General features: G+C 37.9%; 2 protein-coding genes across 4 annotated transcripts; one reads left to right on the top strand and one right to left on the bottom strand.

Moving 5' to 3' along the window:
* Positions 1 to 132: 132 nt before the first annotated feature.
* Positions 133 to 17013, bottom strand: LOC121938450 (NXPE family member 3-like). Of its 2 annotated transcripts, XM_088072528.1 has the most exons (8): positions 16765 to 17013; positions 12049 to 12128; positions 5708 to 5884; positions 5142 to 5585; positions 4400 to 4692; positions 2633 to 2703; positions 1931 to 2134; positions 133 to 1846 (listed from the first exon to the last, which is right to left on the bottom strand). In XM_088072528.1, the coding sequence occupies exons 3-8, from the start codon at positions 5849 to 5851 to the stop codon at positions 1293 to 1295; spliced, it is 1710 nt and encodes a 569-aa protein (XP_087928654.1). In that variant the 5' UTR covers positions 5852 to 5884; positions 12049 to 12128; positions 16765 to 17013; the 3' UTR covers positions 133 to 1292. The 2 variants fall into 2 exon arrangements, with proteins under 2 accessions (XP_087928654.1, XP_087928655.1); XM_088072529.1 differs by lacking the exon at positions 12049 to 12128.
* Positions 10629 to 27218, top strand: LOC121961564 (NXPE family member 3-like). Of its 2 annotated transcripts, none has more exons than XM_042511607.2 (7): positions 10629 to 11006; positions 18539 to 18692; positions 19267 to 19710; positions 20551 to 20846; positions 21702 to 21772; positions 21979 to 22182; positions 22266 to 27218. In XM_042511607.2, exons 2-7 carry the CDS (start codon positions 18591 to 18593, stop codon positions 22820 to 22822), a joined length of 1674 nt encoding a protein of 557 aa, XP_042367541.2. In that variant the 5' UTR covers positions 10629 to 11006; positions 18539 to 18590; the 3' UTR covers positions 22823 to 27218. The 2 variants fall into 2 exon arrangements, with proteins under 2 accessions (XP_042367541.2, XP_042367539.2); XM_042511605.2 differs by lacking the exon at positions 10629 to 11006 and adding an exon at positions 17365 to 17506.
* Positions 27219 to 27833: the final 615 nt, after the last annotated feature.

Raw genomic sequence — 27833 nt, 5'->3', positions numbered from 1 at the left:
TTATTTATTCATTTATTTTAATGGCAAAGGACTAATATAGGTTACCAAAAGTTCTGGCAAACAGCTGAACAGCATATGCATCAAATAAAAAAAATTAAAAAATGAAATGGAAATGAGATTAATTTTCCTGAATAGTGGTGAAATATTTTTTATATTTATTATTTATTATTCATATTTTTATACCACAGACAGTGAAATCTGTCGCAAATCTTGCCTCTGTATTTATACCCAACACACTGATGGAGGGAGCTTCATTCATCTGTGAAAGTGACTGCAAACCAAGTGACACTTTGAAATGGAGCGAGAAAATGTCAGACAAACACCAAGGTGGGAAAACACACAAATACAGGAAGTAAAAGCAGACATGACACACCAGAAGTGAATCTACAAAATAAACGAAACAAAACGTTCAACAACTTCACTTGACTCACATGACTTTGCTGAGGAATTTCATTCATTCATTCATTCATTCATTCATCCAGTCATGTGCTAACAGATTACAAAATTCATTATTTCTGTATGAAAAACTAGTGCATAAATACATTGTCACAAATCTTTTAGTAATTAAACAAGTAATAACAAAAAATAACAAATCAGTAGATGCATAGATGTGGATATACAAAACACTGAGTTGTATAGCCAGTGAAAAATTTCCTGTCATATAGCAACGACACCAAGATTGTTGCAGTAATTTACCTTCATTATCACTTTTCTTTCGCATTCAGATACCTATTTCAACTATTTCGGCTTTTGAAACCAGGGCAGATTGATTTGATTTCTTTCTAAAACATGGGGGGTATAGGAAATGGCCAACTTGGCATGAAATGTCCCAGGAATTGCCAGAAATAACTAAAAGGTGACCCCAAAAGACCCTTTTTTTTTATCTTTTTTAAAGGTTGAGGACTATTAGAAAATTTTCCAAAAAAATGTCCAGAAAACTATATTCATTATTATAATAGCTTTATATTTGCAATTATATCACATAAAGATGTAATATATATACAATAAATACTTAAATATGTATTTTATTTGTATTAATTTATTTTTAGAATACTTTGTGTTTTGGTTTTGCTTATTTTCAGGTAATTTTCATGTAACTTAATATATATATATATATATATATATATACTTTGTTTATGTTTTGTTTTTGCTGAGTTTCAGGTAACGGTAACGGTCGGTCAAATTGTATTATATGTGGACTGCTGAAGGCAAAATGCAGCATTTGGTAGAAACTCAGAAATATGATGTAAACTCTTGAATCCCATCTTCTTTCCCCCCAAGAAAACACACATCTAGACACCCTTTTGAGGACAAATGTAGGACAAGAGAACATCAATCATATTCTTAATAATGGGAGGTGTTGGATGGACGTTGTGTGGCAGGTGGTGAGCCAAGACCATCTCCCAGGCATCAACCAGATGAACATTGAGTCCTTTGAACATGGCCCTGAGCACCTTATAATGCTGCAGTGAGTACCAGTCGCCAAAGGTTAGCGCCACGTCAAGTGACAAATCTCTTGGGTTCCCTGTGCGGAAGATAATATGCGTATCTGGAGCCCTGTCCAGCAGCCGCATCAATGCCCTGCGGATGTTCTGCAGCCGCCGGATGTAGACCTCAGTGGGGAAAGGGGCAAAGTGAGCCCAGACGCCAATGATTATGACAGTGTTGGGGCCTCCTTTTAAGCCATCTATTTCATTGGCAATGTAACGAAGCTCCCTGGTTGGGACTATGGTATAACTGATGGGAGGACCGTGGCAGCGGTACGTCACCATGATGTTATTTGTGTAGTCCAGGGAGATGTAAGGTCCAACAAGCTTCGGGCTGTGCAGGTCAAATGCCTTTAGACCTAAAGTATTAACACAGGGAGCAGAATAAGCTGTAGTTTGAACAAAATCAAACTGTTAACAGAACCCACCTACTGATCAGTTACCTGGTAGTTCTGCGTTGATGAATTCAAACCACTGCCTGATGGTGGAGTCTCCAAATAGATGGACCACCTTGCCTTTTAGGCACTGAGTGGTGGCAAGGGTGTTTAATTGTTGAACTGTGGTTCCCTCTAGTGCTCTCCATATGCCCTGGTAGTAATATCCTTTGGGTCCAGATGTTACACTACTGCTCTTCACCGCTGGTTGACCTGAGACGAAGTCAGAAGATAAGGGTTTTTTTTTCAACTGTCAACAATTCTCATGAAAAGACAAAAGACAAAGTTTCTCACTGACCTGCCTAATCAGTGGAGTCAGCACTAAGTCAAATGTCTGTTAATTTCCTAAAACATCTGGGCAATGTTGGGCTCTTTTCAGCAAAGGATGAAAACACATGTAGTGCCTACAGTGATAATCAGGAGAAATAAACAACCGTGCCCATGATTATTTTGATAAAGGAATATGCCACTCAGCAAACCAGTGTAACCAGTGCTTACTGATGTGTTTTAAATACATTATTATTATCATTTTTATTATTATTATATTTAAATTTAAAACAAAATTCTCCTGACAGTGGTCAAATTTCCATGTTTGCCATGAAACAAGAAGTGTTTCTATCATTTTACTTACATGAAATTTACATAGACATTTACATAGTCTACCATGATATACAGCAACAGGACTTACAGTCTAGAGAATTTTTTTCTTACCTTCCTCTTTTGGCAACACAGCGATATTGGCAGGTCCTGAAGCCTGAATGTAGACTTTTAAGTTGACACCCCTGAAGAAAAGCACATGCAATAAAATCTCTTATACTTGAATAACAATAACTGAATAAATAAAGACTGAATTATTTTGATGGAACTTAAAATAGAAAAATCAAGTGCTAAAATGGGAAACAACTGCTTGAAAATTCATTCAACATCGCACAAAACTTCAAAACTGCATTAATTTATATTTTCATTTAAGAAATGGGTTGACTGAATATAATGTGCAAGGTGTCGCTTGCTGTTTGCCAGTATAGTGCTGAACCCACAGCTAATTATTACCTAAGTTTGCAGTTCCCCTCAGCTCTACTGAATGTTTATGGGTTTTTTTGTGACTAATTTTTGTATTTTTGTATATAAAAATGTATTTCATTTTTCAAGTGGAAGTGGCAATACATGGCTTTGGACAGCATAAAACAGCAGACATAAACAAGATACTCAAGTTTGCAAAAATGTACACACATTATCATTTGTCTTCTCATGTTGTCTGTATTGTAGTTTTCCACCTGACCTATGACCCTGTAATCCCGTGACTACAACACTCTTTTACCATCCCTTATACCTTTCTCATTGGGTTCACACTAAGGTAAATTAATAAAATAATAAAATAATATCTACTGAATGTTGTAAAATCTTTCAGCATATTGTTTCGGTATGGCCCAATTTTTTCAAGAGTAAAAAGGTCAAATGAATGCAGGACTCACATTTACCATTGACACAGCTCCATATGAATACTAATGTTGCTGAATGTCTACTGGGTGTACACCAAGCTAGCAGGGAATGTTCCCACAACATTGACTAATGTTACATACAAGTTGCAATAAAATTTCAAAGAAAACATTTTAATCTAATGTTCAAAGAATGTTTAACAGATGTTCATCATTTCAAATAATATCCCTATAAGGTTAAATGCTGACTAAGATGTAACGTTACATCTGCAACATTCTGAGGATGTTTTGGTAATGTTGAGAGGTGACAGATCATAGACTGTTCTTTTTATAGAACATGTTATATGAGAACAAAGGAAGGAATGTTTTTAAAGCAACATTCAGAAAATGTTATTGACGACTGAGATTATATGTAATGTGTAATGTGATATGTTAGTAAAAAATAAAAATAAAATAAAACATTTTTAATTTTTCATTCACAGAGAATGTTATCCTAACTTTAAGAAGAATATTCTGGGAGATAAAAGAATACTTGTCGCTGAAAATGTTACTAAAACATTGCATTGGTTGCATTGTACCATTCTCGTTTTTAGAACCAATAATTGCTACCTGGGTATACCACTGTTGGCTATCACTCATATCCACTTTAAGTTATATATATATATATATATACACACACATACACACACACACACACACACACACACACACACACATATGTGTGTGTGTATATATATGTATGTATGTATGTATAAAGTGATGGTATATATATACATCTTTAAGGTTGTAAGAAGACCATATAAAAGGTTAAATGTGAGACTTTACAATAATGATAATGAATAACAGTTAATACTATCCAGTTTCTAATGAAATTCAATCTGTGTTCAGACTGATGGGTTTGATTTTTATAATCTTTAGAACTAATTCAATTTTAACTGCCTTAAGTTACAAACTTTCCACTATGAAGACCCATAGGTAAGACTGGATGTCTGTATTTATTAGGTGTCACATAAAAGGCCAGCTCTGAACTGTGCTCCTTTACCTCTGAAAGAGCTTCTCCTCGTTGGCCATGATGTTGCTTTTGAATGGTTGCCTGGTGTGGTCCATTCTGGCTTCACAGCTCAGATTCTTTGGCTTGTAGCAGAACCAAGGCTCGCCTGTACGGAGGTCAGTGTAGTTGCACATTGGCTGGGTTGGACGTAGGCAGACGTTACAGATGGTAGTTTCAGAGAGTGAGCCTGAGCGGAAGAGGCTCTTGAAGTAAACCCTGTCAGGTTGTTCTCTGTTCAGCCTTTCCAGCACTGGGATAGCCTCACTTGGATGAACCAGCGTGACCTGAATGGAGTCCAATCATGTGCAGACATTTTAATAAAGAAAAATGAAGCATATACTACTCAAAGCACACTGAAACATTTAGAAAGACTTGTCTCGTCCCAAACCGGATTAATTTGAGCTGACAATCTCCAGAGGATTGTCTGTTCACAACCACCATAGAAAAGCATCAGAAATTTTGATTTTCCTGCATTTTAATTTAAATTTATGCAGATGAAACTTTAAAACGATCACCAGTTATCTATTTAATATATATCCTATATCCTAATATTACGTCTCTAAAACTGGTAAATCTGCAACCAGTATCATTACAAACTCTGCATGTGCTGTGCAAGAAATGAAAGTTTACAGTTGTATCAACAGTAACTAAGGGGGATGGAGCTTGGTGAACAGTCAGTTAGAAGATGGATTAAAAGTAGAACCACATTTAACATAACAGTTTTTAGCATCACCTGAACATACGCTTCTCCTTCCCAGAGTAACGAGAACACAGCAGAGTAGCTCCCATTGAGATGATCCACCACTTGTCCAGCCACACCTGCACCAAGCTTCAGGTTGTGCAGCCGGGCGAGTAAAAAGTCCCCCCCAAACTTCCTGGGATGACCCTGGAAGTCAGACATTTTTATCATGACCTCCAGCTGATCCCCTACACGCCACTGTCCTCCTCCCCTCCTTGGGAGAATGGTGAAGGTGCTGTGAGCTGGATCACTGGTCTGCTGCAGGGAATCACGAGCTGACAGAGGTGGAGTTTCAGGCCAGGCAATGGATTTTAGTAAAAGTCGCTCCTCCAGGGCATCCTCAGGGGACAGTGGCTGGAAGGTGCAGAGGCCATGATGCATGTCAGGGTCAGTGGAAACTCTTGGGACGAAGATGGTGGAGTTCACTTTTTCCTCTAACTGGCCGTGAGAAATAGCGACAAAGATGCATCAAACAAATGCACTAAAAGCACATAAACTGAATAAAGCAAAAAGAAATACACATTGTCATACATATAAAGACATCCTGAAATTGTTCTTACCTTAAGCAGTTCAAATAGGCTGGACCCTTTAAGGGGTCTCACCTCCAGGACCTTTATGTGATCCAGCACAAAGACTGAGGCAACCACAGCCAGAAAGAGAAAGACGATGCTGCACTCCTTTCTTAAACAAACTCTGGCCTTCATGGTAGTCTTTATCTATGACCACTTCCTCTGGCACTGGAACAAAAACAAACTAAGATTCATTCCCAGGAAGTAATAAGTAATATGAAATTGACAACAAGTTATTTGAAAGAAAGAAAACAAAGGATCCTGAAATCAGATTCAAATACATTTGGACACTTTTTTTTGTTTTTGATCAGACAGCACCCTGCAAAGTTACCCCAACAAGATGTGCAAATATCTGTTTTCATTTCCATTCTACAGAACAGAGATGTCCTTTCTGCAGAATTTGACAGTAAAAATGGAATCAAATGCAAAATGCAAATACAGTTTTAACAGGTTGATCCAGCACATGTCATACCTGCCCTCTGGGGCATAGCCTGCTAATACTGGGCGATGTGCCAATTTTGGAAGCAGGGGTAGCTCCGGGGAGGGTAAAAATAATCCACCCTCACCCCCTCCTCTCCTCCGATGAATAAAGTATAGTCCATTATTATTATTATCATTATTATTATAATTATTATAAGTAGTAGTAGTAGTAGTAGTAGTAGTAGTAGTAGTAGTAGTAGTAGTAGTAGTAATATGTGCTCAAACAGTGCACTGCCTCATAAAGTCTTTGGTTTGGGAGTCTGAAATGGTCCGACTGGTTAATTTAGTGCTCACAGGCAAGTGAAGTTGTTACTGATGTAGTTAGGGTGCAGAAATATGGGTATCATATCTGTACCCAAAGGTATATTTGTCAGAGAAGTATCCTGTAAGGTACAGAAATGGTCCTTCAGGTGATAACTGTGGACCTTTGTTTTTTTCTAAAGATAAAAAATAATTCCTGACAGATTCACCTGACAGTTAAGGGTACATAAATGTAGCAGGAATACAAATTAATGAAGAGAAGCAAGGAAATTCAGAGGTAGGTAATCTAACGCTTTATTTCCTGTTGATCCTGCTGTTAGCTCGCTAGCTAACTTTAATAAGCCTAATACGAATGAATGTGAATGTCAGCTAGACATTAGCCAGGTATAACAGTCATAAACTAAGCACAATATGGCCTTTGCAAGATATGATCTTGTTAGCTCTTTCAGGGTAAGTTTGGTCTACTACTACTAAGTAACTGTTTTCATAGGTGACTTTTTTAATGTATTTACTTATACTTTACATAATGAAACACTTCCACTTGCCATCAACATTTCTGCCCAATTATTTTTTTATGAAGTATTTTAACTGTTCCACTGTTATTTCCTCTTTCATTCATTGCATTTCATTATGGAAAGTTTGAGGTATTTTTAACATTCATTTTACACCTTTGCACACGTTATGGAGCCCCTGCATGCTTGGGTAAGGCAAACCATTATTCTTTCTCAGTCTGCGGTGGTCTCGGGTGGTCCGGCCTCATGCTAAATTTGTGCTGCAAAGTAAGTAACTTATCAAATGATATTTGAAACTTAATTTTGGTCGTTCCGTGGCTACCATTTCTGTAAGTTTTAAATTACCGTTACATTTTTTCTCTGTTGTCTGTATTCAGGGGCGTATCCAGGGAGTGGCCTGGGGTGGTAGAGGCCACCCCTGAAATCTGATTGGTTACCCCAGGTGCCACCCCATTATGACTGGCTACCTGCCCAGCCAGGTTGAACTTTTTTAAGAGTAAACTGAACTTGTTTGAAGGTGCAATTCAGCCTTAAACCTGACAGACAGTATTATTTTAGAGTAGTGTCTGGCTTGACTTATTTTACATTCAAATAAATTGATCAAACTGTTGAAAAGTTTGTTCACACAGGCTTATTCATTGTCAATTTTGGTACTTTAATTGTGTTTTTTTTATTTTATACTTGCTATTGTACTATTTACTTTAGGAGGAACAATTTCTGTGATAAAGTAAGTGTTATTTTACTTTTGTGCCATGTCATTCAGATTGGTAGGTCTATTTATCATTTAAACTCAGCCATAAACTGGAATGTAAGACACTACAAGGTTAGTAATAAAAGTAAGTATGGGTAGAGGAGACATAAATTATAAATTAAAGCTATGCTGATAAGTTTGCCCACAGCAGCAGCCATATTTCATGCCATTCCTGCATAAGTCAGTGCCCCACTTGGGCCACCCCGAAAAAAAAAAGTCTGAACACGCCACTGTATGTATTGTGAAATAATCTTTAGGCAAAACCAAGAGGTTTACCCTGAATTTCTTCCACAGAGGATCAATAAAGGCATGTATTATATCATATCTTATATCTTGATTCAGAGTTTGTCTTTGTGGTAGGTATCCAGCCAATGAAGAGTATATTCAAGTTGCCAAGGCTCTGGTTATTAAATACCCTTTCCTGAGGGATATGAAGTGGAATGGCTATGTCTTAATGAACAATCTTAACACAGTAACTGTACACTGGGTCGGAAATTGTTAATGCATTTTTTTTCAGTTAGCGGTGTAAATCTTTCAGTATCTTACATTTCGATTTCGATTCTTGGGGTCACGATTCGATTCAGAATTGATTCTGATTCAAAACAATTTCCGATTCAAAATATAGGAGGTGTAATTTCAGGATCTACTCCAGTCTGTTTTGCGAGTGGCATATTATGTTATGATAGCAAAGTGTGTCTGAAATTATGGAGGTTTTATTATGTACAAGCTTGTTTGCTGTAGAAAACTTTTCTCCGGAGTGTTGGGAATCAGAAAGTGAAAAAATAATCATTGTAATTATTATAGTGTTTCTCATTATCTGTGCCATTCTGCAAAGCAGCTCCTCTCTGTGATGCTGTAGAGGGCCACATTACACTCCTGACACTTCAGAGAGGGGCCTGATTCTCCTGCCTGCTCTGCCTGCAGTGAACACAGAGTTTACAACCATATGAGGCCCTGCTGCATGTTAGAGTGTCTCCTGATTTACCTTTGTCTCATTATTATTATCATTATAGGGGCTACCAGAATTTATTCTAATGCAGGAGGCGCTGCCACCAATAACACAGAGCGATACAGTAGGATTAGGCCAATCACAGTGCAGTTTGCCCCAGATGACATGTGGCAATGTAAGCAGATACAAAGCATCAGATCGTCTTCCAGTTGGTGGAGACCTCACTCCAAAGGAACTATGGGAAACCAATATGGCGTTTAGCATCGATGCTAATGTATTTTTATCATCAAAATATGTATAAAATATGGAAGACACCCAATATCGGATCTAGCATTATGTATTTGTTGAACAATGTCCCATAAAAACACTCGAATTCCAAGGCTGGATATTGAGGCTTCTAAAAGAGCTAAGATGCATTGTAGACATCCACCTGAACTGCAATGAAATGTCAGTTGCTGTCTCTGAAAACAAGTTAAAATAAAATTTTAAAAAAAATAGCTAATATAATCTTTGAAGACCTCATTATTGAGACTTAACCGCATTTTATGAGATGCAAGTCAGCGATATACTACACTGCATTCAGTGTGGTGAAAGTAGATGGAGTGGGTGTGTGCCTGTGCACAAGCCTCAATGAAGCCTTTGTAACAGCTTTCAGTATGTATTTTGCTTTCATTATTACATACCCACTGCATCTGAAAAACACACTCACCTCCTTCAGAGGTGCATTGTCAGTATAATGGAAGAGGGAGACGAGCCTGTGCCAGTAACTTTACTCAGGGTGATTAACCTCCTGTGCCAAATCCATATCATGCCTCAACTGTACCAGTGTCCCAACTTTACTCTTACGCTGGTGAAATTAATCCAGCATATTGGACGTGTTCATATACATGAACCCAATTTTTGTATCACCTGTGGGGTGGGTGGTTGTCAGTTCAAATTTTTTTTAGCTTAATTTAGATAAACTGTTAGAGGATTTCAGAGATAATCTGTTTGGGTTCATTCTTAAATGCAGAGAGAAAAACCTTCTGCATTTGTCAGTCCAGCAAGACATTACTGATGATGTAAAATTTAAACTTATGCAAGTTTTGCACTCAGATGATTTTATTGATAAAGCTTTGAGGTTGCTTGTTCTCCACACGATTAAAAAATACTGCAAGTCCAAGATGAACTATACAGAACCTGTACACTACACACTGAGGGGCTCTTTAGGGCACAAGATTGGAAGCTATTCTTATGTTCCTATCGTAAAAGTTACAAAGAAATAGCGTTTATGTGAAGATGCCTGGGATCAAATACACAAGACAAGACAACAAGGCCCAAGATGAAGAGCTTTTGACAGATTATAGAGATTCTCCTTATTTTAAGGAACATTTGTTTTTCAGAGAGCATCCAGATGCTTTAAGGCTTCATTTATACAAGGATGAATTTGAAATAGTTAACCCTTTAGGCTCCAAGAGAACTAAGTATAAATTGTGGGCTTTTTACTACACTATTGGAAATTTGAGAGGAAAGTATGGAGCTCATCTTAAACATATTCATTTAGCTCTACTTGTTCATTATTCAATTGTGAAACAATTTCGTATGGATGTCATTTTAAAACCATTGATAGATGACCTAAAAATCTTTCAACTGAAGGCTTAATTGTGTGTGCTGGTGGAACAGAGCAAAAAGTTTAAGCAGCTTTAGCAACTTTTTCAGCTGAAAGTCTGTTAGCTCACATGATCGGTACCTTTCGTATGTGTTTTCACTCAGGTCGAATTTGTCATTACTGTATGGCAACTCGTTCAGAAATTAATAACAAATTCCAGGAAGATCATTTTGTTCTGAGAACAACTGAAGTCCATAGATACCATCTCCAATGTGTGCAGCAAAGCAAAAAGCAAAAAGCAAAAAATGTCACTTTGTATGGTGTAAATGGCACTAGTTCATTTGATGCACTAGGTTATTTTGATGTGACCAAAGCTATGCCCCCGGACATCATGCATGATATGTTAGAGGAAGTTGTTCCACTGACAATGAAGCTTGTTATCTTTGAAGCACATAGACAAAAGCATGTAATTATAACAGAGTTAAATGAAGAGCTTCCGAAATTCTGTATAGTAACAGTAGACAGTGACTGGATTTTGTTTAAACCTGGAGATGAGTTGGACCGCACATCACTTGACACATACGCAGTTGAGGATAATTTGTATGTTGGATTGAGACATTTTGTATAAACACGTTTTTTGGAAAAGGCAAATGAAATAAAGGCATGGTGCTGTGCAAGAATTGCTAGAGGGAATTTTTGCCCCCCTTTACACCTGCCATTAATAAGTCTTCTGTCCAGATTGTCACCAGGTAAGTCCAGTGTTTAACTACTTGAGTGTTTCTGCATTTAAAACTGATTAATGAAGGGCTCAGTGGGCCTGATGCTTTCAGTTTTGTGTTAAAGCTCTGAAGGAACTGAAACAATTTCTATCATATATGTGAGTTACTAAGTTTACATTTTGTTAATGTTCTGTATTTCATACTGGAATTTATTGTTTTGTTTACATTTGTGAAACAATGCCATCTTAAGGGTCATTTTAAGAATCATTAATCAAAAAGTCTGATGCTACAAGTTTTAAAGTGTTAAACCACAAGGAATTGAATCTAACCCTGCGTATGTGTATATTTTACCCCTTTATGAATTTGCCTTTTGTAAGGGTACTCGTACTTGACTTGGGAATTTTATGTGCGTAAAAAAACTGTAAAATGGAGCTTTATTGCACTCATTTGATTAGTAAATGGCTCCTTCATCTTTATCTTGAAAAGCAATGCTTTTTCTCATGTTCTAAAACAAGTAATTTCTCACAGAACAATACAATGAAATGCATTAAAATGGATTGGTTTACTTGTAAAATGTTTTTGTTAAAACATGCAAAATAATTGCTGTTTTAATAAATGTAGCAAATAATTGTAAATGTTTCTGTTTTAGCCTCCTAAAGGTATATAATAGCCTGTCGCTCCAGTTGTACCTCAATATACATAATTTGTACCTTTACAGTAGGTACATTTTTGTACTGGGACACAAAAGTACATTTTTTATTCTACGGGTGCAGAAATGTTCTTTTAGAGGTACAGACAAGAAGGTACAAAAATGTGCTATGTTCAAAGGTACATTGACTCTACCCTGCTAGGTTACAGCTGGAGCGACAAAGCATCTTTACCATTTTAGGTCCAATTCTGTACTTTTATTTCTTAGTGTATGTCTGTCTGAGTCCTGGCAGAAGCCAATAAATTATTATGACAATAATAATGCACAAGCACAAACTTAATAGAGTTCTGCCACATGACTGCTTCATAGTCCCTCCCAAATGTTTTCACAGTGTGTATAAAATAATAGTTGAAAGTGTCTTACCTCAGGAGAGATTTCTTTGTAGAAATCACTGTGGTGAAATCTTATCCTGCACTTTGAAAAAAGGTTTTGTTCTCTTACTCCTGAAGGAAAATAGTTGAAACTTTAATTTAATATCAAAACCAACACACCCCTCCTATCCTTTTCCTTCAGTGGCTCCATTTTATTCTCCTGCTTGCTCCCATTGCCTCTCTGTTTACACCTCCATGGATTTTCCCCTGTCTGTGCGCAGAGAAATAATGCAGAAGGAGTGTCATGTGTATCTGCATGGTTAAAAAGAGGTGGAGTCAGAGGGATGGGTTTTTTTTAATTCTTTTTGTTTTTTGGGGATTTGTACATTTTCAATTAAGTTTTTATGTAAACCAAGTCATGATTTATTTGACTATTTATGTTCCTTGATGTTTTTCATTGTCTGCAATTTTTTTTTTTTTTGGTCTGTTTTTGAATGATAATTTATCTATTCCTTTTTATTTTTATATGTTCAAAATAAATGAATCAAATTGAAACCATACAATCGAACAAAACTTCCTTAATGTTAACCAAAAATAAGACTGAAAAATAAACTGAAGCGAAACAACAAAAAAACACTTACAACTTTGGAAAGTTCTTTTTCAAAGGACTGTTTGAGGGTTAACACTTGGTTTAGGGACAAGGTTGCAATTAAGGGTTGGGCTGCGGTTAGGCATTTATTTGTGATGGTTAAGGTTAGGGGAAGGGAAATGCATTATTTCAAAAAGGGTCCTCATAAAGATATAAGTACAAGGAAGTGTGAGTGTGTGTGTATGTGTGTGTATGTATGTGGCGAGCTTGCATGCAAACACCTTTACCTTTAGGGGTGTGCCTGTGTGTGTGTGTTTCTGTTGGAACAGGATCTGCTACCTCCCATGCTGGAATTGGAACCTATGAAATTGGATCTGGTAAACATCTAAAACATTTTTGTCTCATGTTTAATGTTAACTGTCTTGTTAATCTTTAATTCTGGGGAAAGTTTTACAAAAATCCCTTATTTGCCAATTTTAGACGCGTTTTAAATCTTATTTTAAAGGACAGAGAGAAAGAAAGGGGGAGAGGGCAATTATTTTAAGCTCACTCACACAACATTTACGTCAAACAGTAACAGTTAACAGTACATATAGTAAATATTGTCAGCAGTGATTGTGTAACAAGGGATGTGCCTCTCCTGTGCTTGTGTGCTGCTGAAGAAGCTTTTCATAAGCTTTGTTTGACATGCAAACGTAGAGCCTGGGCTTATATTGTCTGCACTGCCATGTGCTACATATGCTGATTATAGCTCTCCTTTTCCGTTTCATTTTTCATATTAAACAAATATTGGGACAAACTAAACTAATGGAACAATTCTTTCTTTTTGTTTAGTTTTGATTTTTAAACAAAATTCAATACATATTTTGAATTACAAATGCTGCTGGAGTGCGGCTCTGATAAGACTCACACATTAGATGTGTTCCCATCAACTGCACCAATTGAAATTGCGAATATAGAATACACCTAACGAAAACACGGCGATTAAAAAAACACAACTGCAATTTATCGCAAAAAAAACCCCCCAAAAAAACAAACGTTTTTACGCTCGTATAAGGTGGCATTTTAGGTGATTTGAAAAAGCCATATTTCACAGTACAAACAACACTGTTATAGGTCACATGATGCTATAGCTGTGTGCTTATCAGTAGGAACTGGTTCTCTCATTATGCAGCAGGAGCTACAAGAGGTTTTACTGCAGCATATAACGCTTCAAAAGTTGTGCAGATCATCTGGAAGTTTTGGATTCCCTTATACAGTGGTTAGGGGGTTTTACCTGTGCTGATAAGTGACTTATGATCAATTGGGAATCATCATTGCACACACCTGGAAAGAGCAGCTTTGGATGGGTAAGAGCCTTTGGTGCATCTAGAGTTGACTTCTCTTATATTATTCCTCACCAAAGTTAGGTCAAACACTCCTAAAAGTTATGTGTTAAATCTAAATGTTAAATGTAAAATCTAAATGGTAAATGTTATATGTTCAGTATATACATATATATATAGCTGTGTGTAGCTGTGTGTGCCATCAATGGGAACAGGTGTGCAAGCATGAAATCGATGCCAGCGTACACTGCTAATCTGCAGACAAATGAAATATTAGCGCAAGATGGCAGTGATATCTGAGATATTTTGGCTTCATTTTTGTACAGTGGCAGTGAGTGGGGATGCATTCATGTTTATACAGTGTATTAGTGTAACACTGGCACACACACACACACAGCATGTGGCACATGTACCTTAATGATACAGCTACTGCCATCAGCACTTACTTAGTAGTGGTAATATTAGCATTGAGATGTACACCAAGCAGTAGGCACTCAGTCAATATTTCATGTGAAATTTTCTAGTTATTACATATTGTTTAGACATTCTGGTCTTTGCGGAGCCATGTGAAGACGTGTCTGAGTCGAGCTCTTCGGTAAACCATTAAAATTTCAAGAATAACGCTTTAACTTCAGTGCACATCTGACCTGGACTGAGGCAATTTGTATCTCTGTCTGACGGAGAGTGTAAATAGCGGTGTATCAGCGAACTACTTCCAAGAATGCCTAAACACGCTAAGAACATTGAAGCCCAAGAAGCTAACGACAATGCTAATGCTAGCGCGCAACAAGCAATACCAGCAGCCATCAGTGAACTTCGAGAAGAAGTTATGGGAAAAATTTCAAGTACGGCGCCGGCCCACTCGGACCAATTTCGCGGGCTACAGGACACCGTGGAAAAGATGAGTACCACGGTGGAGGCCACAACGAGCCGGGTAACAGAGATGGAATCTGCGTTGAATGACCATTCTGATGCTATTGGCACCCTGGAGGCAGAGATGCTGGCATTGAAAAAAGAGATGTCTACTCTAAAGGAGCGGTGCGAGGACCTGGAGGCTAGGTCTCGCCGCTGCAATGTCCGAATAATGGGAGTGAAAGAGGGACGGGAGGACGGGGAAAGAATGTCCAACTTTGTAGCACGTCTGCTGAAGGAAGCACTGGCTCTTGACAAGCCACCGCTATTGGACCGAGCGCACTGTAGTCTTCGCAGCAAGCCCACGGTTGACAACGCACCGCCCCGGGCGATAATTGTTCGATGTCATTACTTTGAGGAAAAAGAAGCTATTCTTCGCAAGGCAACGGAGCGCCGTCCGATTACAACAGCGGCGGATGACAAGATTTCGGTCCTCCTGTACTATACGCAGGCAGTGAGTAGGCAGCGGGCAGCTTTTACTGAAATAAGGGTGCTGCTGCGAAACTACGAGCAAGTCCGTTATGGTCTTCTGTTCCCGGCCACACTGAGGATTACCACCCTGAACGGGAATGAAGTTCGCTTCAAGGATCCGGGACAGGCTAAAGACTTCATAGTGAAAAACCTGACACCAAAAGTGGACTAGACATAAAAGATTGTGCGTAGCACTCTCTCTTCTCTCTTTTCCTTTTCCCATTCTCAGGTTTGGGTCAAATTGTGAGCAATCAAACTGCACTATTATGTGTCAAGACAAAGATATTATGCCCCCGTTTGGGCTAGGCTGTCATGCCTTATTTGGTGTGGTGCCACTAGACTGTAGGATTTCAGCCACCCATGTCACAGCAGTGGCCTTCGCCACACTTCTGGCACGGCGGACTATCCTGCTAAAATGGAAAAAGTCGGTACCCCCTTCTCATAGGCGATGGGTGATGGACATGGTGGCTCATCTCAAAGTGGAACAACTAAGATATATAACTCAAGGCTCGGAAAGAAAATTCAAAAAGCTTTGGCAACCATTCCTACTATATGCTGAGAGGCTCCCTGTTGAATAAATGATTACAATGGCCCTGTGATTTTTTTTTTTTTTTTTTAAGTTATTACTATTTTTATTTGTTCACTTATTTGTCGTTTTTTGTGCAGCTGAGTTCATTGTTTGTGTAGTTATTTTTACTTTTCTTTGTTGGAATGTCTGTTTATTTTGCCTATTGTCATTAACGCCAGTATTTGTGGGTCAATCTAATTGTTTCTTTTCATTTTCATTATTATATTTTTTAATGGATTTTATGGTGTGTGTGCAAAGCACTGGAGTAGATGTTCTTGAGTTTCTAGATGTTTTCATGCTGTGTGTACAGCTATTTATGTGTTAAGTAAAATCCAATAAAAACATTCACATAATTACATATTGTTTAAAGGTAAATCTTAAATGACAGCCAGCATTGGCATTAGCAGCCAAACTGTCGCCTTCTCCCTCAGTTACGTAAACCTGTTGCACTGGATTCTCCACTGTCTATTGAACCCATCAAGCACCCAGCCCTCTGACTTCACCTTTAAAATGTTTTCACCCATGCAGAAAACATTCCTATCAGATTACACTCTGTTTTTGAATGGCGAAAGGTGCAGTCAGCCACAGTATAGAAAGGTTACCCTGGTCTATACTATATTTTAAGTTTCATTTCACAGACAACCTGATATCCTATCCTATATCCATGTATTTAAATCCATTTCATGCAGAAGGAAATATATCACATTGTACTCCAGTACATGTAAGTAATGGGGTACTTTGCTGATTAAGATTTACATACAGTCAAAAACATATGATCAGTTTATAAAACCATGCATTCAAAACTTGATGTAAATTAAAGGTCCAATTTGTAAGATTTGGGTTTTACAATGTCTGTAAAAATGAAACAAAATATACTTTATTTGAGCGTTTCATGTGTCTTACCTCGGCAGAGGATCATCACCAACCAGGAAGACAGAGAGCAGAATCAAACGGTTTGTGTGACTTCCCTGTAATGACAGGGAAGCAACCACAGACAGCACTGCAAGGTGAATTACAAGACAATCTGGTCTGGTATGACTACTGATTCAGTATGTGTGTGTAAACAGAATCATGGAAATGATAAATATTGTAAATGCCAGAAATACACCAGAAAAGGCTGTTGAAAGTTTGTATTCCTCACCAACAGTCCAGTTCTAGTCCAGCTGAAATGTATTTGTATTGAATTTATGAAGACTATGTGACAAAAACCCAGCCCTCTGACTCCTCCTTCAAATCTTTTTGAAACCATGCAGACAGACAACACTCTTGTCACCTTGCATATAATAATTTAATATTTTCGTCTTTAACAAATGGATTGATTTTCATCATGACATTGATTTTCCATTCCGCATAGAAAATGAGAAGGCTTTTGTGTATTTTCTAAACAGTTGTGCCTGTAAAGGAACTTACACTGTTGGGGTGGCTCTTTTGATACATGGGAGTGTCTAAGAACACAAGGTATTAAACCAAACCAGATACTCTTGTCTTCAGATATGATGGTAATTCACCTGCTGTCTGTGCTTGCTATTGGTTAGCCACTACAGAGAAGTCACTGAAACAGTTGTATTCTGCTCTCTATTTTCTTGGTTGTGTGTTTCTTCTCAGATTCAGTCACTGTGCTTTCTTCAAATGATTCTCTGTTGAGGTAAGACACATCCTGACATTGTAAAACCCAAATGTTGCAACATTCTAATACACATGTAAAATACTGAAGTACTATTATGTTTCTTTCACTTCTTCATTTTTATGTTACTTTATACTTCAGCTTCACTACATTTCAGAGAGTAATATTGTACTTTGAACTTGATTACATTTATTTGACTATAGTTACTGGATACTTTGTTGATTATTTACATACAGTTAAAAACAAGATAAGTTTGTACTGTTATACATTCAAAACTTTATGTAGGCAAAAGTACAGCAACACTAGATTGTAATAATATAATACATTACGCAATAGTTTATATAGCAGCTGCTAAAGGTGAGGCTTATTTTAAGTACTTTGTATACCAAGAAATTATTTAATATATTATTATTATTATTATTATTATTATTATAATGTATTTATATATTATAATATATTTTTAATTTAGAGTAATAATAATTTATGTAATGATAACATTTTGCATTAATAGAAATCTGTAAAGTAGTAACTACAATTACATATTGAGTACTTTATTTTTGTTTCTCTTGAGGCATGATACCTTTATACTGTATACATTCAGGCATTAATAAACTAAACTGATCTGCATCTGAGTCCATGAGATGATCAGATTGCCTGATTTCTCTTACTTCAACTGTATTTGTTGTCATGACAGAAATACATTTGAACAGTAGTGCAAAACTGTGATTTGCTGAAGGCAATCTAACCTGACATGATCTAACATGATGTTGTGTTGTGAGGATTACAGGAGAGTGCAGTATCTAAACATATTCAGATATTTAAACAATGTTGTAATGTGTACTTGATAGGCTCACCTGGGAGTGACTTAAGTTAAACTGCACGGGAGAGAAAGGCTTCTGTCTTTAGTTGTGGCTTTGATTGAGTGAGTGGTTGATGTCAGGATTAATAATTGAAAGCATGTCGCCATGTTTGTAATAAGAGGATTTCACAATTAAGATAATGTTTCACAAAGCAAGGTTTCATTTACTGTTTTGTTTTTATATTTTAATCCAGTGCCAGAGGAAGTGGTCACAGTACTGTGCTACAGCCATAGACTGGAACCATCATGAGGGTCAGAGCATGTACAAGACGGGAGTATACCGCCATCTTCCTCATTGCGGCTTTTGTTTTCTTTATCTTTGTCATACGTCACATGGAAGTTGTGGAGGTGAGAACTTTTAGTGGTATCTCTTGAATGGTGGAACCTATTTGAAATGTTTAATGTTGGTTTAAAAGTATTGTTGTCAAATGGGTGTTTTGGTATAACTCAAAATAACAGTAATGTTATTCATTGTAAATAAATGCAATTAGACTTAAATTATGTTTTTCCTCACAGAACCGCTGTGATTTGGCTGACATTACTCTATACTTCCCATCTCCTAACAAAACCATTTGTACTGGCTTGGGTTTAACAAAAAATGTAGGCACCATTTGATGGCGTTTTTTAAAATTATTCTGTATCAATGTGCGTGTTTAAGACAGGAGGCACTGAAAGCAGCCAAAACAGTTCCGGAAAATATTTTTTTCCCTATGGGTCAATGTTAATAACAAAGTTATGGTTGCAGGGGAAGTGTGGAGAGGCAGAGATTCATGGAGCTAACAGATCAACAGTTCTTATAAACGACTCAAAGTTATTTTGAGCTTTGGCCTTCTTGGACCTTATTTTCTCTGTTTAGTTAATTTGCTTTCGGTGTGATCGTTTGATGCATCTTGGTCACCATCTTTCCTGACTCCCTGACCAGCGTCCGCATAAAGTGAACTCCACCATCATCGTCCAGAGTTTTTCCACTGTATCCTACATGCATCATGGCCTCTGCACCTTCCAGCCACTGTCCCCTGAGGATGCTGTGGAGGAGCAACTTCTACTAGACTCCATAGTTTGGCCTGAAACTCCACCTTTGCCAGATCCTCTTCTTGTGGAGCAGACCAGTGATCCAGCTCACAGCACCTTCACCATTCTCCCAAGGAGGGGAGGAGGACAGTGGCGTGTAGGGGATCAGCTGGAGGTCATGATAAAAATGTCTGACTTCCAGGGCCGTCCCAAGAAGTTTGGGGGGGACTTTTTACTCACCAGACTGCACAACCTGAAGCTTGGTGCAGGTGTGGCTGGACAAGTGGTGGATCATCTCAATGGGAGCTACTCTGCTGTGTTCCCTTTACTCTGGGAAGGAGGAGCGCAGGTTGAGGTGATGCTAAAACATCATTTTAAATGTGATTGTACTGCAAGTATTTAATGTACCTTTCAAATTATTGTCCACTAAGCCCTGCCCCCCTTGGTTACTGCTGATACAACATTTAACCTTTTCTCTGGTACAGCACATGTGCAGGATGCAGGGTCTCATTTTTTAGCCACTGATTGTAGATTTTGCCTGCTGCAAAATGTCAATAGTAGATTTAATAGGTAGCTAGCTAATTAGGATACCTAAAGCTCTGAGTTAGGTAAAAACAGCAGCTTATGGGAGTGACATTTTTTTGTAACCAGCAGACTTGTAAAAGGATTGTAAATGACCACTAGATGGCTACATCCATAATATTGGTCTAAAATAAAGAGGCTAAAGCTGCATGTCCCAGGCAAACAGTTGGCATCCTCACCACTGATGATAAGTGTCAAAGACATGAAAATGAAGAGACAGCATTGTTTTTGTAATGCACTTTAGAGCTTGTTACTCCTAGTGTGACAAGAGTGATAAACAAATGTAAAACCCTCTCTAAACATTTTAAATGCAGAGTATCTCTCTTACTACAGCCTCATTCAGATCAACATGTGGAGAAATGCAAAACTTGACAGATTTGAAATGTCTAGTTACCGTTGTTAAGTTATGATTGTGCAGTCGTGTGGGGGGATGGGTTTGGTGAATGGACAGTTTCTGGAGATTGTCATCTGAGAATCAGTCTGATTTCAGAAGAGATTAATCCTTCAAAATGTCTCACAGTGTGCAGCTTTGAGTGTTTTTTTTTTTAAATTTGTCTTTGTTGATGAACGTGATGTGGACTTGAATGAAAACTCTGGTTCTCTGTCCAATCAGGTGACGCTGGTTCACTCTAGTGAGGCTATCCCAGTGCTGAGCAGGCTGAACACAGAGCATCCTAACAGGGTTCACTTTGGCACCCTCTACCAATCAGGCTCACTCTCTGAAACTACCGCCTGTAGTTTCTGCCTACATCCAACCCAGAAGCTGCTATGCAACTACACAGACCTCCGTACAGGTGAGCCTTGGTTCTGCGAAAAGCCAAAGAAGCTGAGCTGTGATGCCAGGATTCAACAATCCAGGAAAGGAATTGACCAAGTCCTCACGGCCAATGAGGCGAAGCTCTTTCAAAGGTAAGGAAACAAAGAGACATGTCTGACAATTTGTATGACTTCGAATAATGGAAATGCAGCGCTACCTATGTATCTCCTTGTTGAGAAATTCCAGAAATTGTAACCAACCCAATTGCCAGCAATAAATGTTGTAATTGTACATTTCTTCGAACCATGGATACACTACATTTGCACGTTATTATGTAGCGTAGCGCATATCTCAAAGATCACATTTTGACTTGAAATAACTGGTTTGGGTGCCACTATCCCAGCAGGAAAAGCAATGATGTCTTGACAAGAAACAGACACTTTTTGTGATTAAAACAACTGAAAACACAGCAGTGAGTCACTACAATGGATAGATAAAGAGACCCCGATACAGCATTGGCAGCAGGGCCCAGTTCATTGATATGAGAATTGCTCAGTGGTGCATGAAGCCAAAATTGTTCAACTGTGGTGGATGAAATTATTCAGGTGATAGCCATTGCTTCTCACTGTGTGGCCCATAGAGCATGCACATTAGAGACTTCCACTAAAGCTGGCTGCCCACAGTTTAGCACTCCGGTAACTTGAATAAGGATAAAATAATTCAAACATCTGGCTCTTTTAGACTTTTCAATTGTTACTGGACAGAATTTATTAAATCTCTGTAGTGGAACTACAATGTGTACTACTACTACTAGTGGCTAATGCATTAATAGCACCTTTAAGTTCAGTTTAACTATTGCAACTAAGAGGCAAAGTTTTGTTGAATGAACTTTAAAATAGTTGTTTTTTATTTTAGTGCTTAATTTTTCTACCTGGATTTTCAAGAAATTGTTTGAGTTGATGTTGAAATGTGTTTAAGACATTTGTTATGTGTTTGCTTTTCTTTAGTCGTGTAAACATGAAAGTCTTCATTCAGGCCTCAGGACCTGCCAATGTCACCGTGTTGCCAAAAGAAGAAGGTAAGGCAAAATTTTGAGGAATGACAGTTATGAGTTGTCCACATGACCGAAAGTTGCTACTGATAGTTGTAGAAGTCTGCGTAGAACATACAAAATGAGGCAGTTCATGTTATATGGCCTTGTAAAGATAAATGTACCAGTGTTCCAAGACAGTTTGGCTTGAACCTTAAAAATAACCCCACCTTTATCCTTTAACTTCCTCTCAGGTCAACCTGAGGTAAAGAGCAGCAGTGTGACATCTGGACCCTCTGGCTATTATTACCAGGGCATGTGGCAAGCATTAGATGGAACCACAGTTAAGCAATTCACCTCCTCTGCCATCACTCAGTGTCTGAAAGGCAAAGTGCTCTACCTATACGGAGACTCCACTGTCAGGCAGTGGTTTGAATTCCTCAACATAGTACTACCAGGTAACTGATCCACAGGAATTTCTGGTAACATTTGGATTTTCTTCACACTGCATGTTAATCTGTTCCTTCTGTAATACTTTTAGATCTCAAGGAGTTTGACCTGCACAGTTTAAAGAAATTGGGACCTTTCATGGCCTTGGACTATGGAAACAATATCATGGTGACATTCCGCTTGCACGGTCCTCCTATAGTCAGTTTTGCTCCGGCACCACCTAGCAAGCTTTATTATATTGCCAATGAAATAGATAGCTTAACCGGAGGCCCCAACACCGTTGTAGCTTTTGGCGTCTGGGCTCACTTTGCTCCTTTCCCTATGGAGGTCTACATCCGAAGGCTGCGAAGCATCCGCAGGGCGGTGGTGCGGCTGCTGACAAGAGCTCCAGGCACAGTGGTCATCATCCGGACAGGAAACCCCAGAGCTTTGACACCTGATCTGGTACATATCTTCAGTGACTGGTATTCGCTGCAGCGTTCTAAGGTGCTCAGAGCCATGTTCAAAGGACTGAATGTTCATCTGGTCGAAGCCTGGGAGATGGTTGTCGCCCACCACCTGCCGCACAACCTCCACCCAGAACCTCCCATTATAAAGAACATGATTGACGTTATCATGTCCCATGTGTGCCCTCGGATGGGCAGCTAGATGTGTGTTTGTTGGAGTGAGAAGGGTTTAGATTTAAGCACATGCTTATAATTTACATGTTATCTCTGTGTTTTTACCAAAGTGCTGCGTTTTTTTTTTTTCAGCAGTCCATGCACATAGTAGACTAACTACAATTTTGGGATGTTAAGTTATTTTATAAAAACTTTATATAGTAATTTATGGTGGCATCTTGGTGTGGTGGTTAGCACAGTTGCCCCATAGCTAGAGGGATCTAGGTTTGAATCCCTGGTGGTGGAGGGTTCTCCCCATACCGGTGTGAGTTCTCACAGTCCAAAGACATGTAGGTCAGGTTTACTAGTGAATCTAAACCGACCATAGGTGTGAATGACAGCGTCAACGGTTGCCTGGTTCGCCCAGTGTCAGCTGGGATAGGATCCAGCTAAAAAATGAATAAATGAAATTAATTTAGAATAAAATCCTCGATAATACAAAATATCTACCTTTAATGCTACAGCCACATATTTATGAACTTCTCCCTCAAGAGATATAAATTGGTTTTACGCCTCCAAAAATAAAAAAAACACTATTTTAATGATAACACTAAAATAATATGAAAGAGGGTAATTATACGCACATCACGCAGCGGTCAAAAAGCGGTCAAAAACAGCATACATGAGGAAAAAGGTAACGCCTGCACACTTATTCTATGCCACACAAGTTTAGCTAACATAATGTTTTGATTCGGCTTGGATCGAAACAAGCAGGATCATTTTGTCAGGTCAAATGTTTGAAAACCACACCTTTATGTACACCAGTAGGGTGACAAGCATGTGGTTGCAGGTGTGTTTAACCATCTACCAATAAGGTTAGTAAAACAGCTGTCAATTGTAGTGATACTGTGGATCATTGTAGTGAAACACAGACCATAGGTGAAAACTTCAGTAGCCTACAGAGAAACGAAAGGAGCAGTTGCCAAGATAAGAACTGGGCATAATGAGGAGATTCAAGGCCAGAGCAAATTTTGGCATTAGGCTTCGTAAGGCTACATCTTGCTGTATGAGGCTAATGGCAAGATTCAAGGCCAGAAGTAACTTTTTGGTATGATGCCTCTAATAGCTCCATATCACTGTATGTGAGCAACAGGAGAGGTGAAAAGTTTAACAGCACACACACACCCTTTTAAAGTGGCTGAATATGATTTTTACGTAAGTAAATTAAATCTTGATTTTGTGTTCATCTACTGAGTGGTCTATTATGCTGTAGTTTGTAACCTATGTGTGGAACAAAGTAAGAAATTAACCAGTTTGTAACCTGTGTGTGGAAAATACACCAAGATATAATTTTTAAAATATAGTGCTGACAGTCTCAGAAATAATGGTGACACGTGAAAGGTGGGGCTGAGGTGTGGAAAAGCACCGAGAGCCATGCTGGCAACCTGACAACATTAGAATTGAAGCCAAAAGATTAATGCATAAGAAAGGTGGGGACTCCTGGGAAGGAGGAGAGACCCCAGCAGAATCAAAAGGCATTATTTAGTCTAATCCCGGGACTGACTCGTGTTTGTTGTTGTTCTGTCAGAGACTGCAATAAACTCTTCTGCGCATCTGACTTGGCTCCTCTCCAGTGTTCCTTGATTGAGACATCTGCACCAAGCTTGCAAGAACTAGATAAATCAGATTCAAGTTAAAGTTAATTATAGAGAGATCATCAGAGGTGTCAATGTTTTACCACAACACAATCAACAATTAAATAAAGTACATAGAAAAAAATACACAGGGAAAGAAAAACAGTCATGTGAAGGCATTTTTTTTATCAACTGAGATATGTTTGACATCACTGTTTTACTTTCCCTGTGTATTTTTTCTATATATTTTCTGTATACTTTAGTTGTTGATTGCCCATTGTTTTACCACCCGTAGTGGATCAGATGGTAAAACACACCTGCCACCATAGAGCTTGTCAGCCTGTTGGTGTACATTATGTATAAATATAGGTGTGGTTTCATCTTTTCAAACATTTTACCTGATGAGGATCCGAGCAGGATCTAATCGTTGTCTTGTATAAACTTGCGTGACAATAAAGTTAGTGTGCAGGCATTACCTTTTTCCTTGTGAGCAGTGAAACAATAACAATGATGTCTGGGGTTCAGGCCCTCTCTTGGGAAACAGAAGAATGCAGCTCGATAGCTCAATATCAAAGCAGCAGGTGGGTTTCAAACCTTACAAAGCTGACCAAAGTCACTTTAGTTACATTAAGAGTGTATATATGTGGAAAAAAAACTCAGTGGATGAGTTCAGCACATAGTGCAAAATGTCTCATCCAAGTTTAGTCAAGATTGCTCTCATATAACTTGAGTTACAGCCTTCTTCCCGCTTAATTCATTGCCATTAATGGCAGCCATGTTGTTTGGCCAATCTTGCGCATTTCTAAAAGAATTGCATAGCTCCATCCCGCAATATTGTTCTTCAAATCTGAAATTGATGAATTTACAAAACAAAAGTCATATTCCTGTTTTTCACATCATGTAAATTTGCAAAAAGTTGAAGATGCGTTCATGTAAAGGACATTGATATACAGAAATTTGAAATCACTCAGACTCACATTAAAAGGGGAGTGGCCCATCAAAGTTGTCATTTTTCGGGCTGTAAATTATAGCACCATTATCAGGCTAATTGTGATCACATTTGATGTAAAGCATTGACACATCACTTCCAGTTTAGATGCCAACATGCATGCCTCCAGAAAAATCTGGGAAGCTAATCTTACTTAAAATAAGCTCGGAAACCGATTGCCTTGAAAAAGGAAAGTAAATGTAACTATTCATTTTAATTCATGTTTACTTTACAACAAATTTTTAAGTTAACTTAAAATTTCGCTGCATTTACTAAATTTTGTGAAGTTGTTAAAACTTAAAAATGACAAGTTGATTTACCTTGTTCTTTTCTAAGTGCAGCTTCTGGAAACCAGGTTAGTCTGACTTAACTTGACTTAACATGATCAAGATTGTTTTGCCAGTGATTAAGATAGGATGTACAAATATGATTGACTAGTATGCAAGCGACAGAATACAGATACATAGATCAGTAAACTGCGTCTACTGGAGTTACTAACACTTAGAAAGATTGAGTATATTCAACTTGATTTTTTTTAAGTTTCAACAGCTTCACATTACTAAGTAAATATAACTAAATGTTAGGTGAACTTAACTGTTAGCTATAAAGTAAAAATCAATTAATTATTTGCTATTTATTTTTTTTTAGTAAAATCAGTTTAGATTTTACAGTGTGCACCAAATTTGACGAGTTTCTGTTCAGATCTTAAGGTAAAAATTGGTATTTGTGGCACCCCTTATGGGCTGTGCTCAAAATGCTTCGGATGCCTATTTCCAAACATGAACTGATACTTAGATTTACGACTGGACAAATCTTGAATGAGTTGTGGTTAATTTTGTGTAAACCCCGCCCTTTGCAAAAAGTTTTTGATTCATGGCTGCCATGGTTTTCATCCAGTCTTGTCTATGTCTAAGGGAAATGTGTGTCTCAGTCCCAAAATGCTATGTTCCAAATTTGGCGTTGATCAAGTCAAATTCGAAAATAGCCTATTCATTAGCAGTGCAACTTGTATAACAACAGAGCTAATACTGTCAGTCATGACGTTTCTTTTTTTTTTAAATTTTTAAAATTTTTTTTTTTTTATTAATGTATGTACCAACATACAATGATTACAAAGAAAACATTACATACAAATTTCCGTATATACCAACACCTACACCATACACTGTGCGCACTATTGGTACACTAGAGCCACCCAAAAAAAAAAAAAAGTCATGACGTTTCAGTTATATATGTCCAGGGTGAATTGTGACATGATGACAGTTGTCTATACTCTACTTCAAATCAATAGCAGTTCCGTGGATTAAATTCTATAAAAAAGTACAGTATTCTCTATGAATTGATGATGATGTTTGACATGTTAACTTTGACTTATGTGTTTTGCAATTTTGCCACTACAACTCAACTTGTGAAATTATGTCTACAACACTACGAACTTGTCAAATACTGCCACTTCAGTGATTTCGGTGTCAGACACCAACGCCAAAACGCCTTCACAACAATCTAATATGCCAGTGAACGGCATCAGTTTACACTGCAACAGGACGGGCCCTTTCATGGCAGTATGATATGCCACCGGTTGGCCAGAGGGCATCTGTCACGGCAATATGATATGCCAATGGGCAGTGTCAGTTTATAACGTGGCCAAACAGAACCTGTCGCAGCCATATGATACGCCACTGGTCGGCCAGAGGGCACCTGTCGTGGCAGCGTGATACACCGCTGGATGGTGTCAGTTCGAAACGTTACAGATAATGACATAATATGATGTCTAACTTATTTATTAAATATGGCCAATTAAAGACTTTTTAACTTTTGTAAAACAGTGTGCCTTGTTTTTTTTGTTTTTTATTATGACCTAATGACAAAGCAAATTACAGGTCCAACCTCTCCCTTCTTTTTTTGGTAATAAACTAAGAACTTACTTACTCTATACCCCCCAAAATGAAGAAACACATTTCTAAATTGTAAATGACAATAAGTCCTTGTATTGTATGTATTTTTTTTCTTTCCTTAACCCTTTGAAACCTGGATGGACATCAGTTTTCCTATGCTGCATTCATGCAGATAACTGTGATGATAACGGTGCTGACGCCTGTCACATGCATTTAAACCTTTGAAACCTGTGAAAATTAGTTTTATTTCTTTTGAAAAGAAGATAATAATAAAATAGGGAAAAACATCCAGAGAAATATATTTGAAATTATTATTATTATTATCATTATTTAAAAAACGACTTTATCCAAATATTTATTGATTCATTTATTTATTCATTGTTTTTTTTTTGTTTTTGTTTTTTTTAACTTTTTCACATTTTCTCTTTTTCTTTTCTTTATTTCTTTTTTTCGTTGTTGTTGCTAAATTTCAGGTCGTTTTCTTGTAACTTCTTACTTCTTCCCATGTCACTGAAATAAATCAAGCCAGGGTTAAATGAGCTT

This window comes from Plectropomus leopardus, chromosome 22 (assembly GCF_026936395.1).
Source record: "Plectropomus leopardus strain MGB_pleo_1.0 chromosome 22, ASM2693639v1, whole genome shotgun sequence".
Taxonomy (NCBI): domain Eukaryota; kingdom Metazoa; phylum Chordata; class Actinopteri; order Perciformes; family Serranidae; genus Plectropomus; species Plectropomus leopardus.
This window is presented reverse-complemented; position numbering and strand designations above follow the sequence as displayed.

Coding starts and splice junctions, on each gene's coding strand:
- LOC121961564 (XM_042511607.2), top strand. CDS start 18,591: ATGAGGGTCAGAGCATGTACAAGACGGGAGTATACCGCCATCTTCCTC. Junction 19,711..20,550: donor AAGGAGGAGCGCAGGTTGAG/GTGATGCTAAAA, acceptor CTGTCCAATCAG/GTGACGCTGGTTCACTCTAG. Junction 20,847..21,701: donor GAGGCGAAGCTCTTTCAAAG/GTAAGGAAACAA, acceptor GCTTTTCTTTAG/TCGTGTAAACATGAAAGTCT.
- LOC121938450 (XM_088072528.1), bottom strand. CDS start 5,851: ATGAAGGCCAGAGTTTGTTTAAGAAAGGAGTGCAGCATCGTCTTTCTC. Junction 5,586..5,707: donor GCCTATTTGAACTGCTTAAG/GTAAGAACAATT, acceptor TCTCACGGCCAG/TTAGAGGAAAAAGTGAACTC. Junction 4,693..5,141: donor AAGGAGAAGCGTATGTTCAG/GTGATGCTAAAA, acceptor GACTCCATTCAG/GTCACGCTGGTTCATCCAAG.